Source organism: Nerophis ophidion, linkage group LG23 (assembly GCF_033978795.1).
Source record: "Nerophis ophidion isolate RoL-2023_Sa linkage group LG23, RoL_Noph_v1.0, whole genome shotgun sequence".
Lineage (NCBI taxonomy): Eukaryota > Metazoa > Chordata > Actinopteri > Syngnathiformes > Syngnathidae > Nerophis > Nerophis ophidion.
The window spans coordinates 19,909,436-19,926,935 of NC_084633.1; the positions used below are offsets into that span (position 1 = coordinate 19,909,436).

Sequence of the window (17,500 nt, forward strand, 5' to 3'; positions counted from 1 at the left end):
CTTACAAATAAAGAAACCTTTCAGAGGAAGCAAAATTCATCCTCCAAATTCTAGTCTCCAAAGTCATGGAAACTACAGTAACCACATGGGCACTGGAGCCTACTCAGCTCAATATATAAGCGGGGGCCAACTCCAGCAGAAATGGGAGGAGACGGCTCAGATGACACAGTACGAGCAAGAGATGGTTGGGCGGATGGAAACTGGCGGTCCCTCAGCCCCTAACTCTTCACAGTACATGGACCAGACATTGCTTGGCCACTCCCAGGCCCAATGTCACCAGCCCTCCAACCCATCTTATTCCAGCCCCCATCACCAGCCACACACGACAAACCCTTCCCCCTCTTCGTTAATGTACCCGCAAGGTCACCTGCACTACCCCCAACCTTCGCCCTCACCTTCATCTTACATAGAAAAGTGTAGCCCCATGCCCCATTGTTTTAAAGGTTATGCCATACCCCCAACCTCCCAATATGCTAGACAAATAAGCAGTCACAGTAACATGAAGCAAGCAGCCTACAGGACATCTCAGAACAGTTACAACTACCAGCAGTCAAGAGGGTATGAGCAACAGCCCCCGATACAACCTTTGAGCAACCCCCAGGAAACGCACCCAAAATACCAACACTTCAGCCAACCACAACAAAATTATTGCCTTTCAGAACTCTCTGTAAGGTCCCCAGAACAGTATTATCAGACATGTAGCCCCTCCTCAAGCCACTCTCCTGCACGCTCAGTAGGACGTTCCCCTTCCTACAGCTCCACCCCTTCACCATTAATGACCAATCCAGAGTCATTCCAGTACGGACAACCACCGATGACCCCGGGGGCGGCCTCATCATCATCTTCCTCTTCAACGAGCATGCAAGAGCAAGGTGGTTCCACTGCTATGTTGTTGCCTCCTCGCTCGCACCCTTCACCCAATGTTTCCCACACCAGCTCCCACAGCTTCACAAACACATTGCAGGGACCTACCATGAAGGAGCGCTTCTCAGAGAAGTTGCTTTCAAACCCGAGCCTGTGGAGCCTGAATGCCCTCACATCTCAGGTAGAAAACATATCCAACAATGTCCAACAGCTTCTGCTCTCAGAGGCACTGGTGGCCAACAAGAAAGCCACTAAGCGAAATAGTGGAGGAAGCAACAGCAGTTCTGGAAGCGCAGCATCGTCCAAAAAGGGCGAGGAGTACAAAAGTTCATACCCAGAAAGTGTTGTAGGTGGCGGCCCTATGCAGGACCTCTACTCTACTGTACAGCATCAGCCAATACCTATGGAACTACATGAGGGAGGTTACTCCAGCAGTAGTGATGAGCCATTGGACAGGGCCTACTACCATGGCAGCCAGGGCAGGAGTCCAGCTCAGCCTACTAGCACCCATCTTAATGTGGACACAATCTCTTCCTGTTCTATGACATCTCCAGATGATGTGTCCACAAGGTCTGGAGACTCAGGTTTGCACAACTTTACTCCTGACCCGATTCGATGTCAGTTGGTGCAAGGGGGAGATGCTACTCCAGGGAAGAGTGTTGGCGATGAGAGGTCTCCAATAAGCGTTACTATATCCAGTCCAATGAAACATGACAATGACTCATCTTTAGATGTACAGCATATCAATGAGCCTGTTAAGGAAAACTTTGAGGAATCTGCCTGGACAGAGAAGTCAGCAGATGCAGAGACTAAAGAACAAACAACTGATTATGAAAGAGATGTTGATGAAGCCAATACTATAGAGAAAGACGAGAAGTTGTCAGATGATGACCAATTCCACTACAGCGAAGTAGACAAAAGTGGGGAAGAAAAGGACTTTTGCTATGGGGATACTTTGTACGAAAACATCCAGAGAAAATATGACCCGGATTTACTTGAGCAGTCTCCAGCCGCTTGCTCAGATTCCAGCCACAATTTTGGCCAAGAAATGAAAGAAGACGCATACAAATCAGAATCTTCAGTTGCTTCTGAGAGTTCCTTGAAAACATTACCGTGTATCCCTTCCAGTGACCTTGAACAGGATCAATACTCCACTAAAAAGGAGGATAGCTCAGACGTCCCTCAAATTGAGGCCTTGGAAAAGAAAACATCCAACATGACAGAGAGCAGAGAATTGATTGAGGAAGATGAACGAGAGGCGGAAGCAGATGAACAAGAAAAAGAGTTAGAGGAACAAATGCAACAGCCTCGGTCACCCGCTCTATCTGATAAAGTGACAAAGGAACTGGAGGAGGAGGATGACATTAGCCCGTCTTCGACTTGTGAGCACATGAATAATAGACAAGGGTTTGAGAAACCTTCGGCCGACCTTTGCAACAGGAAGGAGAATCAAAGGGCTAAGCTCCATAGCGACAACGAGCTTGCAGGAGTACCTGCTCATCCAAATGTAGCGACAGCAGCCCCGAGTGCTTCTTCAAGAGAGTCAGCCATCGGTGACACAGCTCCGCAGCCCCAATCTGCTATGCCAGTCTTCTCCGCCCTCAACGATAAAACAACAGCAACTCCAGCTCAGTCCAGGGATCACATTGATCACAGTGACGCCAAAGTGCTGGAGCCAGACTCTCCTCAGCTGCCAGGAAAGTCAATACTTCCCTCAGCCCCTTCCTGGGCAGACACACCACCTTCTCCGAAGAAAGGGGATGAGGACATGGAGCCGGGCATCAGCTGTTCCAGCGCCGTGACCCCATTTGCCAAACCAGAGCCCATGGCCCCATCTGCTCAACCGAGGGCATTTGGACGTAAGCATGCAAGGGGGAGAAGGAGAATGATGCATTCAGCTGCGGCAATCAGTCGGCAGCTAAACTTGGAAAGAGATGATGAAAAAGAAGAAGACCCTTTGGCTTTGCAGAAACCCTGCAGGCTTCCCAGCAAAACTGTGTTATTCTCAGATCAAACAGACCTCACCCATCAGGAATCAATAGTGAGCCAGACACCCAAAATGCTACCTGAAGGTTTTACTTCCAGAATGTGTACACGATCATTCAATGCGGCTGACCTACCATCCAAAGTAGGAGCTCAATTGAAGAGGAAAGCAAGCCCAAAACCTGGGCCCAAACCAGAACAAAAAAATGGATCCAAACCAGGTCCTAAACCTAGTCCCAAGCCTGGGCCAAAACCAGGACCTAAACCAGGACCAAAGGCCGTGCAATGCACGACAGATCCACCAGAGACTACAGGGAAACGAAAACCAGGGCCAAAGCCTGGTTTAAAGCTTGGATCGAAACCTGGCCCCAAACCTGTTTCTAAACCGTGTCCGAAACCAGGACCGAAGCCTGTACTCAAGTCTGCAGAAGTTTTGCCACCTGCTGAAAACATATCCATCAAAGCCCCCACTGGTTGTCCCAAAGGTTCAATTTCTAAAGCAAAGCTGTTACAACAGGAAGATATAAGTCATCATTTAAAAGAACCACAAGTCAGGGGAAAGAAAAACATCAAGGCTACTGTATTACAAATACACCAGGAAGAAAATCCACCAAATTACATTAAAGCACAAGAAAATGAAAACAAGAACATGATCTTGAGGTCAAGGAAGCCCTTACAGACAAAATCATTGAAAGAAAAGGAAAAAATCATAGACAAAAAAAGTCTAACCCCAGTGGTAACAGAAATTGAAACAGTCGATATTTGTCTGAAACGAGGGGAATGTTTAAGTGTGCAACAAACTCCAGATATTGTCAGAAAGATAGGTCCAACTCCAGAAGAACACACCCAATCAGTTCTGTGTGAAAATAAAGAAGAAATTACAAAATGTCAGTCACCCATGGACATTTCAACTATAGCTGAAAAGAAGAAAAGGGGTCCAAAGCCTAAACCAAAACAAATGCAACTTCAAACGGCACTGGTGGAACAAGTTGTCTCCACACTTAAAGAGGGGGATATTCAAGGACCCCCAAAAAAGAGAAGACCACAAACTAAGGAATCCGAGGTGCACCACCCACCCAAAGACACTCCCCCTAACGTAAATGAAGCTGATACTAATGACGTGCCTGTAGTGGCTCCACAATGCCCAACTAAAACAAAAGTTCTACCTCCACGGAAAGGCCGAGGACAGAAATATGAGGCGATGGTGCAGAAAATCACATCGCCTAGCTCAAAGAAATACCTCCAAGCTTCACAGATCGAAATCAATCTCATTGACGAGGCAACAACAAAGGAATTGGCGTTCCAGAGTTTTAAAGAGGGGGAGACCTGCTTTCCTGTTAATGGGACTGAAATGATGGAAAGGGAGGAGAAAAGCGGACAAGAACCCCTGAAACTTCTAGAAGGGGTCCAGAAAAAAGAGGTCAATCAAGAGACTGAGAAGCAGGAAATGAGTCAAGATGCATCATTAGCAGACAAGTTGAGAGACACAGTAGTTGAGGAGGGTATTACTTGTAATGAGACGATACAAGAGAACCATAAACAAGGGACAGTGCCGGATATCAGAAGCCAAATGGAGGCTCAAGTAGATCTCGGCCGTCGAGAAGAATGGACCCAGCAGGCACAAGCACTTCTATCTGCAGATGTATCCAAGACCAAGTCACCCAAAAGGAAGCGATGGGCAATGGTGGAAAGTAGAGACGCTTCGGTTGTTGCTTTGGAAGCAGACAACCTAATAATCACCACCCCAAGACTTGCCAAGCAGAAAGCCATCAAAAACAACCACGAGATGCACCTAAAGCAAAAGAGGAAGCAAAAAGGTCCGCTTCCACCAGAAGATACCAAGCCAGCCAAGGAGATCAAAGTTGAAACTGTAGAGGAGCCAGTAGAGGAGGTGATAGCATGCTCAGAGTCCGCCTTGCCATTTAGTCCAAATGATATCAAAGAATGCCCCGACATTGGCAGCACAGATGTCGTTCAGAAATCCAGAAGAGGGAGAAAGCCATCTAAAAATCCAGCTAATCAGAAGCGGGGAAAAGCCCCATCTGAGAAGATTTCTGACAAGCCGGTGAAAGTCTACAAAAAGCCTGGCCCAAAACCTGGAATGAAGGATGCTTTGGAGGTCATTGAGGCGGTGGTCAGGGCTGCCGGGTGTGAACAGGCTCAAAAAGAGGAAAAGGGACAACATGAGAACGAAGTCGGAAAGTGTGAAGCAAAGGACAATGAATCTCTACCAAGTCCAGTGGTGACGATATCAGAGACACAGAGTGAAGCTATTTTTGTGAAGAGGGTCCGGAACAGGCCAATTCAGCAACACCCTATGTCTTTCTGTCCTTACGTGCGGATCAACAACTCCAGAGACTTTTCCTCTTGGTGTGCCATAGTCAACAAGCCTGAAGAGGCGCAGGTTTTTCAGAGGCGTCGAAAAAAGGGGATTCTCCGAATGAGGAATCCCTACACAGTTGCAAAGATATCGCCGCACACAGCTGCCATGCTGCAAGGACCCTCGGTCAACACATATCTTAGTGGTAGGCATCTCACATGCTGCCTGTGTGGAAAGCCTGCAAACTACCGAGATCTGGGCGACTTGTGTGGCCCGTATTACTCAGAAGATGAAGTTCCTCGGAAAACGTTGACCAAAGAACCCGTCAAGAAAACTCCAGAGAACCCTGAAGAAGTCAGCGCTAGTGAAGAACCGGGCTCTTCCTCACAGACCGAAGAGAAAGAAGGCGACACAGAGGAACCCCCACGAGAAAGTAGTAGCAACAGGCATCGTCACTGGCCGTACCGACGAGCCGGAAAAAGAGACGGAAAATGTCGGGAGGGCGTTCCTCGAAGAATAACACTCAGAGAGAGGCTAAGGAGGATGAATCAGCTCCAGGCTGGCCTTTCCAACGTTCAAGAGGGCTCGTTCCAAAGGCTTCAACAGGAAGCAGAGGCACGGGAGCACTGGGCGCATGAAAACTGTGCTATCTGGACCAAGGGGGTGATTATGGTGTCTGGGAGGTTATACGGACTCAAGGAGGCTGCCAATAACTCTACACTAACGGTAGGAAAGCAAATAACACGAAAGTAACTTTTTTGAGGTATTGCCGCTAACTTTGAAACTTGTATCCTCCTGTTTTTATATGCCCTCGGTCTGTCACGGCAATTATGTCCGTCTGATGAACCTCAGAACTGCTACAAGTGCCAGACTGCAGGGGCGTCCCTCAGTTGCTGTTGGAGGAGCTGCTCTCGTAAATACCACTATGCCTGCGCCAGAGAGACAGGTACTATAGGACACAACAGTGCTTTATTCCATAGAGCTTTGGTGGATCCATACGGTCCATAACAATTTGTTGTTGTCGACTTGTGTGTTGCTCCAATTGTTGTCCATCCATCCATCCATCCATCCGAGGTCGGGTCGTGGGGACGGCCACTTAAAGGCCTACTGAAAGCCACTACTATGCAGTCTGATAGTTTATATATCAATGATGAAATATTAACATCGCAACACATGCCAATACGGCCGCTTTAGTTTACTAAATTGCAATTTTAAATTCCGCGCAAATTGTCCTGCTGAAAACGTCGCGGTATGATGACGCGTGCGCATGATGTCACGGATTGTAGCGTACATTTTGGTCAAGCACCGATCCCAGCTATAAGTCGTCTGCTTTAATCGCATAATTACACAGTATTCTGGACATCTGTGTTGCTGAGTCTTTTGCAATTTGTTCAATTAATAATGGAGACGTCAAAGACGAAAGATGTAGGTGGGAAGCGGTGTATTGCGGCCGTTTTTAGCAACACAAACACAGCCGGTGTTTCCTTGTTTAAAATCCCCGAAAGATGACGGTGAAGCTTAACTATGGAACAGAGCGGTCAAGCGAACATGGTTCCCTACCACATGTCAACCGGCAGGGGTCGGTGAGAAAATGGTGGTAATAAGTCGGCTCTTACTGTAGACATGAGCAGAGAGCTTGAGTCCTCCTGCAGCTGCGGACTCTCTTATCTCCTCCCACTAGAGACACTGGCAGTCACCACACCCGGGGCCACACCCCTCCGACTTTCAGGTTGTACAGCTATAAGTCGTCTGCTTTAATCGCATAATTACACAGTATACTGGACATCTGTGTTGTTGAGTCTTTTGCAATTTGTTCAATTAATAATGGAGACGTCAAAGAAGAAAGATGTAGGTGGGAAGCGGTGTATTGCGGCCGTCTTTAGCAACACAAACACAGCCGGTGTTTCCTTGTTTCCTTGTTTACATTCCCGAAAGATAACGGTGAAGGTTAACTATGAAACAGAGCGGTCAAGCGAACATGGCTCCCTACCACATGTCAACCGGCAGGTTTCGGTGAGAAAATGGTGGTAGTAAGTCGGCTCTTACTGTAGACATGAGCAGAGAGCTTGCGTCCTCCTGCAGCTGCGGACTCTCTTATCTCCTCCCACTAGAGACACTGGCAGTCACCACACCCGGGGCCACACCCCTCCGACTTTCAGGTTGTACAGCTATAAGTCGTCTGCTTTAATCGCATAATTACGCAGTATTCTGGATATCTGTGTTGTTGAGTCTTTTGCAATTTGTTCAATTAATAATGGAGACGTCAAAGAAGAAAGATGTAGGTGGGAAGCGGTGTATTGCGGCCGTTTTTAGCAACACAAACACAGCCGGTGTTTCCTTGTTTCCTTGTTTACATTCCCGAAAGATGACGGTGAAGCTTAACTATGGAACAGAGCGGTCAAGCGAACATGGCTCCCTACCACATGTCAACCGGCAGGTTTCGGTGAGAAAATGGTGGTAATAAGTCGGCTCTTACTGTAGACATGAGCAGAGAGCTTGCGTCCTCCTGCAGCTGCGGACTCTCTTATCTTCTCCCACTAGAGACACTGGCAGTCACCACACCCGGGGCCACACCCCTCCGACTTTCAGGTTGTACAGGTAAGACCATATAATCTCACTAAAAAACTAGTAACACAATAAGCAGATAACGGATTTTTCAGAATTATAATAATAATAATAGATTAGATTTATATCGCGCTTTTCTATTGTTAGATACTCAAAGCGCTCACAGAGAAGTGGCAACCCATCATTCATTCACACCTGGTGGTGGTAAGCTACATCTGTAGCCACAGCTGCCCTGGGGTAGACTGATGGAAGCGTGGCTGCCAGTTTCCACCTACGGCCTCTCCGACCACCACCAATCATTCATTCATCATTCATTTACCAGTGTGAGCGGCGCCGGGGGCAAAGGGTGAAGTGTCCTGCCCAAGGACACAACGGCAGCGATTTGGATGTCAAGAGGCGGGGAGCGAACCTGCAACCCTCAGGTTTTTGGCACGGCTGCTCTACCCACTACGCCATGCCGCCCCTTATTATCCTACTAAATGTGTCTAATAACATCTGAATCGCTCCCACTGCCCTCGTCTTTTTTTTCTTTCAAGTCCTTCACTCTAACTTTCCTCATTCACAAATCTTTCATCCTCGCTCAAATTAATGGGGAAATCATCGCTTTCTCGGTCTGAATCGCTCTCGCTGCTGGTGGCCATGATTGTAAACAATGTTCAGATGTGAGGAGCTCCACAACCCGTGACGTCACGCGCACACCGTCTGCTACTTCCGGTACAGGCAAGGCTTTTTTATTAGCGACCAAAAGTTGCGAACTTTATCGTGGATGTTCTCTACTAAATCCTTTTCAGCAAAAATATGGCAATATTGCAAAATGATGAAGTATGACACATAGAATGGAGCTGCTATCCCCGTTTAAATAAGAACATCTCATTTCAGTAGGCCTCTAAGCAGGGAAGCCCAGACTTCCCTCTCCCCAGCCACTTCGTCTAGCTCTTCCCGGGGGATCCCGAGGCGTTCCCAGGCCAGCCGGGAGACATAGTCTTCCCAACGTGTCCTGGGTCTTCCCCGTGGCCTCCTACCGGTTGGACGTGCCCTAAACACCTCCCTAGGGAGGCGTTCGGGTGGCATCCTGACCAGATGCCCGAACCACCTCATCTGGCTCCTTTCAATTGTTGTCCAGTATTCAATATTTGATACCAACAATCATGTAGTTTTCTCTCTTTCGCAGGTTGCACATTCCATGAAGACGACTTCTCCATCAAATGTCCCAAACATGAGGTAAGAAGCACATGAATGCAAACCACTAAATCAATGGATAAATCAATGTTTACTTATATAGCCCTAAATCACGAGTGTCTCAAAGGGCTGCACAAGCCACAACGACATCCTCGGCTCAGATCCCACATCAGGGCAAGGAAAAACTCAACCCAATGGGACAATAAGAAGCCTTGGAGGGGACCACGGATGTGGGGACCCCTCCCCTGGGTTTACCGGTGCAATGGACGTCTAGTGGATCTAGTATAATAGTGTGAGAGTCCAGTCCATAGTGGATCTAACATAATAGTGAGAGTCCAGTCCATAGTGGATCTAATATAATAGTGAGAGTCCAGTCCATAGTGGATCTAACATAATAGTGAGAGTCCAGTCCATAGTGGATCTAACATAATAGTGAGAGTCCAGTCCATAGTGGATCTAACATAATAGTGAGAGTTCAGTCCATAGTGGATCTAACATAATAGTGAGAGTCCAGCCCATAGTGGATCTAACATAATAGTGTGAGAGTCCAGTCCATAGTGGATCTAACATAATAGTGTGAGAGTCCAGTCCATAGTGGATCTAACATAATATTGTGAGAGTCCAGTCCATAGTGGATCTAACATAATAGTGAGAGTCCAGTCCATAGTGGATCTAATATAATAGTGAGAGTCCAGTCCATAGTGGATCTAACATAATAGTGAGAGTCCAGTCCATAGTGGATCTAACATAATAGTGTGAGAGTCCAGTCCATAGTGGATCTAACATAATAGTGTGAGGGTCCAGTCCATAGTGGATCTAACATAATAGTGTGAGGGTCCAGTCCATAGTGGATCTAACATAATAGTGTGAGGGTCCAGTCCATAGTGGATCTAACATAATATTGTGAGAGTCCAGTCTATAGTGGATCTAACATAATAGTGAGAGTCCAGTCCATAGTGGTTCTAACATAATAGTGAGAGTCCAGTCCATAGTGGATCTAACATAATAGTGTGAAAGTCCAGTCCATAGTGGATCTAACATAAAAGTGTGAGAGTCCAGGCCATAGTGGATTTAACATATTAGTGTGAGAGTCCAGTCCATAGTGAATCTAACATAATAGTGTGAGAGTCCAGTCCATAGTGGATCTAACATAATAGTGTGAGGGTCCAGTCCATAGTGGATCTAACATAATAGTGTGAGGGTCCAGTCCATAGTGGATCTAACATAATAGTGTGAGAGTCCAGTCCATAGTGGATCTAACATAATAGTGTGAGGGTCCAGTCCATAGTGGATCTAACATAATAGTGAGAGTCCAGTCCATAGTGGTTCTAACATAATAGTGTGAGAGTCCAGTCCATAGTGGATCTAACATAATAGTGAGAGTCCAGTCCATAGTGGATCTAACATAATAGTGTGAGGGTCCAGTCCATAGTGGATCTAACATAATAGTGTGAGAGTCCAGTCCATAGTGGATCTAACATAATAGTGTGAGAGTCCAGTCCATAGTGGATCTAACATAATAGTGTGAGAGTCCAGCCCATAGTGGATCTAACATAATAGTGTGAGAGTCCAGCCCATAGTGGATCTAACATAATAGTGTGAGAGTCCAGTCCATAGTGGATCTAACATAATATTGTGAGAGTCCAGTCCATAGTGGATCTAACATAATAGTGAGAGTCCAGTCCATAGTGGATCTAATATAATAGTGAGAGTCCAGTCCATAGTGGATCTAACATAATAGTGAGAGTCCAGTCCATAGTGGATCTAACATAATAGTGTGAGAGTCCAGTCCATAGTGGATCTAACATAATAGTGTGAGGGTCCAGTCCATAGTGGATCTAACATAATAGTGTGAGGGTCCAGTCCATCGTGGATCTAACATAATATTGTGAGAGTCCAGTCTATAGTGGATCTAACATAATAGTGAGAGTCCAGTCCATAGTGGTTCTAACATAATAGTGAGAGTCCAGTCCATAGTGGATCTAACATAATAGTGTGAAAGTCCAGTCCATAGTGGATCTAACATAAAAGTGTGAGAGTCCAGGCCATAGTGGATTTAACATATTAGTGTGAGAGTCCAGTCCATAGTGGATCTAACATAATAGTGTGAGAGTCCAGTCCATAGTGGATCTAACATAATAGTGTGAGGGTCCAGTCCATAGTGGATCTAACATAATAGTGTGAGGGTCCAGTCCATAGTGGATCTAACATAATAGTGTGAGAGTCCAGTCCATAGTGGATCTAACATAATAGTGTGAGGGTCCAGTCCATAGTGGATCTAACATAATAGTGAGAGTCCAGTCCATAGTGGTTCTAACATAATAGTGTGAGAGTCCAGTCCATAGTGGATCTAACATAATAGTGAGAGTCCAGTCCATAGTGGATCTAACATAATAGTGTGAGGGTCCAGTCCATAGTGGATCTAACATAATAGTGAGAGTCCAGTCCATAGTGGATCTAACATAATAGTGTGAGAGTCCAGTCCATAGTGGATCTAACATAATAGTGTGAGGGTCCAGTCCATAGTGGATCTAACATAATAGTGTGAGGGTCCAGTCCATAGTGGATCTAACATAATAGTGTGAGGGTCCAGTCCATAGTGGATCTAACATAATAGTGTGAGAGTCCAGTCCATAGTGGATCTAACATAATAGTGTGAGGGTCCAGTCCATAGTGGATCTAACATAATAGTGAGAGTCCAGTCCATAGTGGTTCTAACATAATAGTGTGAGAGTCCAGTCCATAGTGGATCTAACATAATAGTTAGAGTCCAGTCCATAGTGGATCTAACATAATAGTGAGAGTCCAGTCCATAGTGGATCTAACATAATAGTGTGAGAGTCCAGTCCATAGTGGATCTAACATAATAGTTAGAGTCCAGTCCATAGTGGATCTAACATAATAGTGAGAGTCCAGTCCATAGTGGATCTAACATAATAGTGTGAGAGTCCAGTCCATAGTGGATCTAACATAATAGTGTGAGAGTCCAGTCCATAGTGGATCTAACATAATAGTGTGAGGGTCCAGTCCATAGTGGATCTAACATAATAGTGTGAGGGTCCAGTCCATAGTGGATCTAACATAATAGTGTGAGAGTCCAGTCTATAGTGGATCTAACATAATAGTGAGAGTCCAGTCCATAGTGGATCTAACATAATAGTGTGAGAGTCCAGTCCATAGTGGATCTAACATAATAGTGTGAGAGTCCAGTCCATAGTGGATCTAACATAATAGTGTGAGGGTCCAGTCCATAGTGGATCTAACATAATAGTGTGAGGGTCCAGTCCATAGTGGATCTAACATAATAGTGTGAGAGTCCAGTCTATAGTGGATCTAACATAATAGTGAGAGTCCAGTCCATAGTGGTTCTAACATAATAGTGAGAGTCCAGTCCATAGTGGATCTAACATAATAGTGTGAAAGTCCAGTCCATAGTGGATCTAACATAAAAGTGTGAGAGTCCAGTCCATAGTGGATTTAACATATTAGTGTGAGAGTCCAGTCCATAGTGGATCTAACATAATAGTGTGAGAGTCCAGTCCATAGTGGATCTAACATAATAGTGTGAGAGTCCAGTCCATAGTGGATCTAACATAATAGTGTGAGAGTCCAGTCCATAGTGGATCTAACATAATAGTGAGAGTCCAGTCCATAGTGGATCAAACATAATAGTGTGAGAGTCCAGTCCATAGTGGATCTAACATAATAGTGAGAGTCCAGTCCATAGTGGATCTAACATAATAGTGTGAGAGTCCAGTCCATAGTGGATTTAACATAATAGTGTGGGAGTCCAGTCCATAGTGGATCTAACATAAAAGTGAGAGTCCAGTCCATAGTGGATCTAACATAATAGTGTGGGAGTCCAGTCCATAGTGGATCTAACATAAGAGTGAGAGTCCAGTCCATAGTCGATCTAACATAAAAGTGAGAGTCCAGTCCATAGTGGATCTAACATAATAGTGAGAGTCCAGTCCATAGTGAATCTAGCATAATAGTGCGGGAATCCAGTCCATAGTGGATCTAACATAATAGTGAGAGTCCAGTCCATAGTGGATCTAACATAATAGTGAGAGTCCAGTCCATAGTGGATCTAACATAATAGTGTGAGAGTCCAGTCCATAGTGGATCCAACATAAAAGTGAGAGTCCAGTCCATAGTGGATCTAACAAAATAATGAGAGTCCAGTCCATAGTGGATCGAACACTTTAGTGAGAGTCCAGTCCATAGTGGGGCCAGCAGGAGATCATGTTGAGTGGAGACAGGTCAGCAGCACAGAGACGTCCCCAACCAAAGCACAGATGAGTGGTCCACCTTGGGTCCCGACTTAGGACAACCAGCACTTCACCCATGGCCTGCGAACCTGTGCCCATGTCCGAGATTTAAAAGGAGCAGCTTTCTGATGACCTTCTCGCTGACAAATTAGAACATTGGGCCGGGAAGAAAACATAGAGTCAGCTTTGTGATTGGAGCACATACTTGTTGGTCGCAAAAAAAAAGCATTCATGAATTTTGGTTCTTTTATGAATTTATTATGTGTCTACTGAAAATGTGAGGGTCAAAAGTATACATACAGCAATGTTAATATTTGCTTACATGTCCCTTGGCAAGTTTCACTGCAATAAGGCGCTTTTGGTAGCCATCCTCACGCTTCTGCTTGAATTTAGACCACTCGTCTTGACAAAATTGGTGCAGTTCAGCTAAAATCTGTTGGTTTTCTGACATGGACTTGTTTCTTCAGCATTGTCCACACGTTTAAGTCAGGACTTTGGGAAAGCCCTTCTAAAACCTTAATTGTAGCCTGATTTTTCCTTTACCACTTTTGACGTGTTTGAGGTCATTGTCCTGTTGGAACACCCAACTGCGCCCAAGACCCAACCTATGGGTTGATGATTTTAGGTTGTCCTGAAGAATTTGGAGGTAATCCTCCTTTTTCATTGTCCCATTTACTCTCTGTAAAGCACCAGTTCCATTGGCAGCAAAACAGGCACACAGCATAATACTACCACCACCATGCTTGACGGTAGGAATTGTGTTCCTGGGATTAAAGGCCTCACCTTTTCTCCTCCAAACATATTGCTGGGTATTGTGGCCAAAAAGCTCAATTTGTTATCCTTCTTGAAAATGCCTCCTCAGTATGTTACTTTGTGAGTACCGACAGGTTTTCTATAGCACTTCCTGTTTTCGTACCTTGTGATTGGATACTCAGTTGGGACCGCCCCAAATGAGTACCCAATCACAGCATGAAGCCCGCTAGAAGGCCTCACTGACGACAACTCGTTATCTGATTGGCCGTGCCCATTATCTATCAACCGTATTTGCCCGTTCAGCGATTGTTGATTCTAAAGGCCCCCTGGGCAGATTTGGTACAGCATGGCAACATAGACTAGCTGGATTCTGATTGGATACTAACTTAGTGGAAAGAGCATAATATGACATGAAGAGAATATGAACACTTTTAGATATTTAGGGAAAGTAAATTACAAACCCCGTTTCCATATGAGTTGGGAAATTGTGTTAGATGTAAATATAAACAGAATACAATGATTTGCAAATCCTTTTCAACCCATATTCAGTTGAATATGCTACAAAGACAACATATTTCATGTTCAAACTGATAAACCTTTTTTTTTTTTGCAAATAATCATGAACTTTAGAATTTGATGCCAGCAACACGTGACAAAGAAGTTGGGAAAGGTGGCAATAAATACTGATAAAGTTGAGGAATGCTCATTAAACACTTATTTGGAACATCCCACAGGTGTGCAGGCTAATTGGGAACAGGTGGGTGCCATGATTGGGTATAAAAACAGCTTCCCGAAAAATGCTCAGTCTTTCACAAGAAAGGATGGGGCGAGGTACACCCCTTTGTCCACAACTGTGTGAACAAATAGTCAAACAGTTTACGAACAATCTTTTTTTAAAGTACAATTGCAAGAAATTTAGGGATTTCAACATCTACGATCCATAATATCATCAAAAGGTTCAGAGAATCTGGAGAAATCACTCCACGTAAGCGGCATGGCCGGAAACCAACATTGAATGACCGTGACCTTCGATCCCTCAGACGGCCCTGTATCAAAAACCAACATCAATCTCTAAAGGATATCACCACATGGGCTCAGGAACACTTCAGAAAACCACTGTCAGTAAATACAGTTTGTCGCTACATCTGTAAGTGCAAGTTAAAGCTCTACTATGCAAAGCGAAAGCCATTTATCAACAACATCCAGAAACGGCGCCGGCTTCTCTGGGCCCTAGATCATCTAAGATGGACTGATGCAAAGTGGAAAAGTGTTTTTTGGCCTGACGAGTCCACATTTCAAATTGTTTTTGGAAATATTCGACATTGTGTCATCCGGACCAAAGGGGAAGCGAACCATCCAGACTGTTATCGACGCAAAGTTGAAAAGCCAGCATCTGTGATGGTATGGGGGTGCATTAGTGCCCAAGGCATGGGTAACTTACACATCTGTGAAGGCACCATTAATGCTGAAAGGTACATACAGGTTTTGGAAAAACATATGCTGCCATCTAAGCGCTGTCTTTTTCATGGACGCCCCTGCTTATTTCAGCAAGACAATGCCAAGCCACATTCAGCACGTGTTACAACAGCGTGGCTTCGTAAAAAAAGACTGCGGGTACTTTCCTGCCCCGCCTGCAGTCCAGACCTGTCTCCCATGGAAAATGTGTGGCGCATTATGAAGCATAAAATACGACAGCGGAGACCCCGGACTGTTGAAGGACTGAAGCGCTACATAAAACAGTTCCCAAACGTTTATTGAGTGTTGTTAAAAGAAAAGTGATGTAACACAAAGGTGAACATGCCCTTTCCCAACTACTTTGGCACGTAATGCAGCCATGAAATTCTAAGTTAATAATTATTATTTGCAAAAAAACAATACTGTTTATGAGTTTGAACATCAAATATGTTGTCTTTGTAGCATATTCAACTGAATATGGCTTGAAAAGGATTTGCAAATCATTGTATTCCGTTTATATTTACATCTAACACCATTTCCCAACTCATATGGAAACGGGGTTTGTATGATCATGATTTGTGGTGACGTCAGGGCCAGCAGAGAAGGTCTTTGCTGGCCCTGACGTCCATGTAGGCACCAGTGTGGTGATAGAAGCGGGGTCTCATTATGAACCCGGCGGGGAGGTTTCTTTGAAAAAGACGCTCTCTACCGGCGGAGCGCCCACACTGCGGCGTGAGAGAGGAAGGTCAAACGGGACGGGCGAGATGCTGACATTCAGCGGGGAGCATCGGTGCATTCAGGCAGCAATGGCCTCCCCGCATCCATCCATTCCCTCCCTCCCTCTTCCCGTTCCTGCTCTACCCCGCGCAGACTGACAGTGATGAAACGCTGGCTGCTGATCAAAACACCCCACCCGCCCACCCTCGCTGCATCATGTTGTTTCTCCTCACTCCCCTTCTTTTTTTTTGCTTCCTCGCAAACCCGACATCCCCCCTGCTGGTTGCACTCCCCTCCATACGCCGTTTCCCCCTTTTTTTTTTTTCCATATTCAGTCATGCTGCTGCCTTCATGCATCCCTCCCTTATCTCCCCTCTGCACCTTCCCCCACCCCATCACCTCCACTCCCACGTCTGAGCTGAAGGCGAGGAAGGAGGGAGTGAGAAGGGAGGGCAAGAAAGGAGAGTTTGTTGTTAGCAGAGCTGTCATCACTGGAAGGATGCAAGGTTGTGTGCACGCCTGTGTGTGTGTCTTCTTGTGTTTCTACCCTTCTTGAGACATCAAGAAGGAAAAGTAGCTTCCATATGAGGAGGTGTGAACAAGTTAGGACATAAATCATGGTCCCAATACAGAAAACCATTGCATCTAATAGAGAGCCAAATACTAGAGTCCGTGAACATTGCTCCAAAGTCAGCATTTTTTTGTTATTGATTTATGTGCATACTAAAGTCAATCAATCAATGTTTATTTATATAGCCCTAAATCACAAGTGTCTCAAAGGGCTGCACAAACCACAACAACATCCTCGGTACAGAGCCCATATAAGGGCAAGGAAAAACTCACACCCAGTGACAATGATGACTATGAGAAACCTTGGAGAGGACCGCATATGTGGGCAACATAAAGTAAACATTGACAGTAGTTGCCGCATTTTTTGGAAGTCTCAAGGTAACTGATATAAGAGTGTGTGTGTGTGTTCTTGTATTTCTACCCTTCTTGAGACTTCAAGAAGGAAAAGCAGCTTCCATATGAGGAGGTGTGAACAAGTTAGGACATAAATCATGGTCCCAATACAGAAAACCATTGCATCTAATAGAGAGCCAAATACTATAGTCCGTGAACATTGCTCCAAAGTCAGCATTTTTTTGTTATTGATTTATGTGCATACTAAAGTCAATCAATCAATGTTTATTTATATACACCCTAAATCACAAGTGTCTCTAAGGGCTGCACAAACCACAACAACATCCTCGGTACAGAGCCCATATAAGGGCAAGGAAAAACTCACAATGATGATGACTATGAGAAACCTTGGAGAGGACCGCATATGTGGGCATTATAAAGTAAACATTGACAGTAGTTGCCGCATTTTTTGGAAGTCTCAAGGTAACTG

At 45.2% G+C, this 17,500-nt stretch overlaps 1 protein-coding gene across 3 annotated transcripts in view; it reads left to right on the plus strand.

Moving 5' to 3' along the window:
* The window catches only part of LOC133541635 (retinoic acid-induced protein 1), a 349,449-nt gene that overhangs the window by 308,047 nt on the left and 23,902 nt on the right, over positions 1 to 17,500 (plus strand). For all 3 annotated transcript variants that reach the window (XM_061885152.1, XM_061885151.1, XM_061885150.1), the window contains exons 2-4: positions 1 to 5,893; positions 6,020 to 6,113; positions 8,904 to 8,953. The exon at positions 1 to 5,893 is cut by the window's left edge and continues 411 nt beyond it. In XM_061885152.1, the coding sequence (XP_061741136.1) occupies positions 1 to 5,893; positions 6,020 to 6,113; positions 8,904 to 8,953 (6,037 nt within the window). The remainder of the gene's footprint in view (positions 5,894 to 6,019; positions 6,114 to 8,903; positions 8,954 to 17,500) is intronic.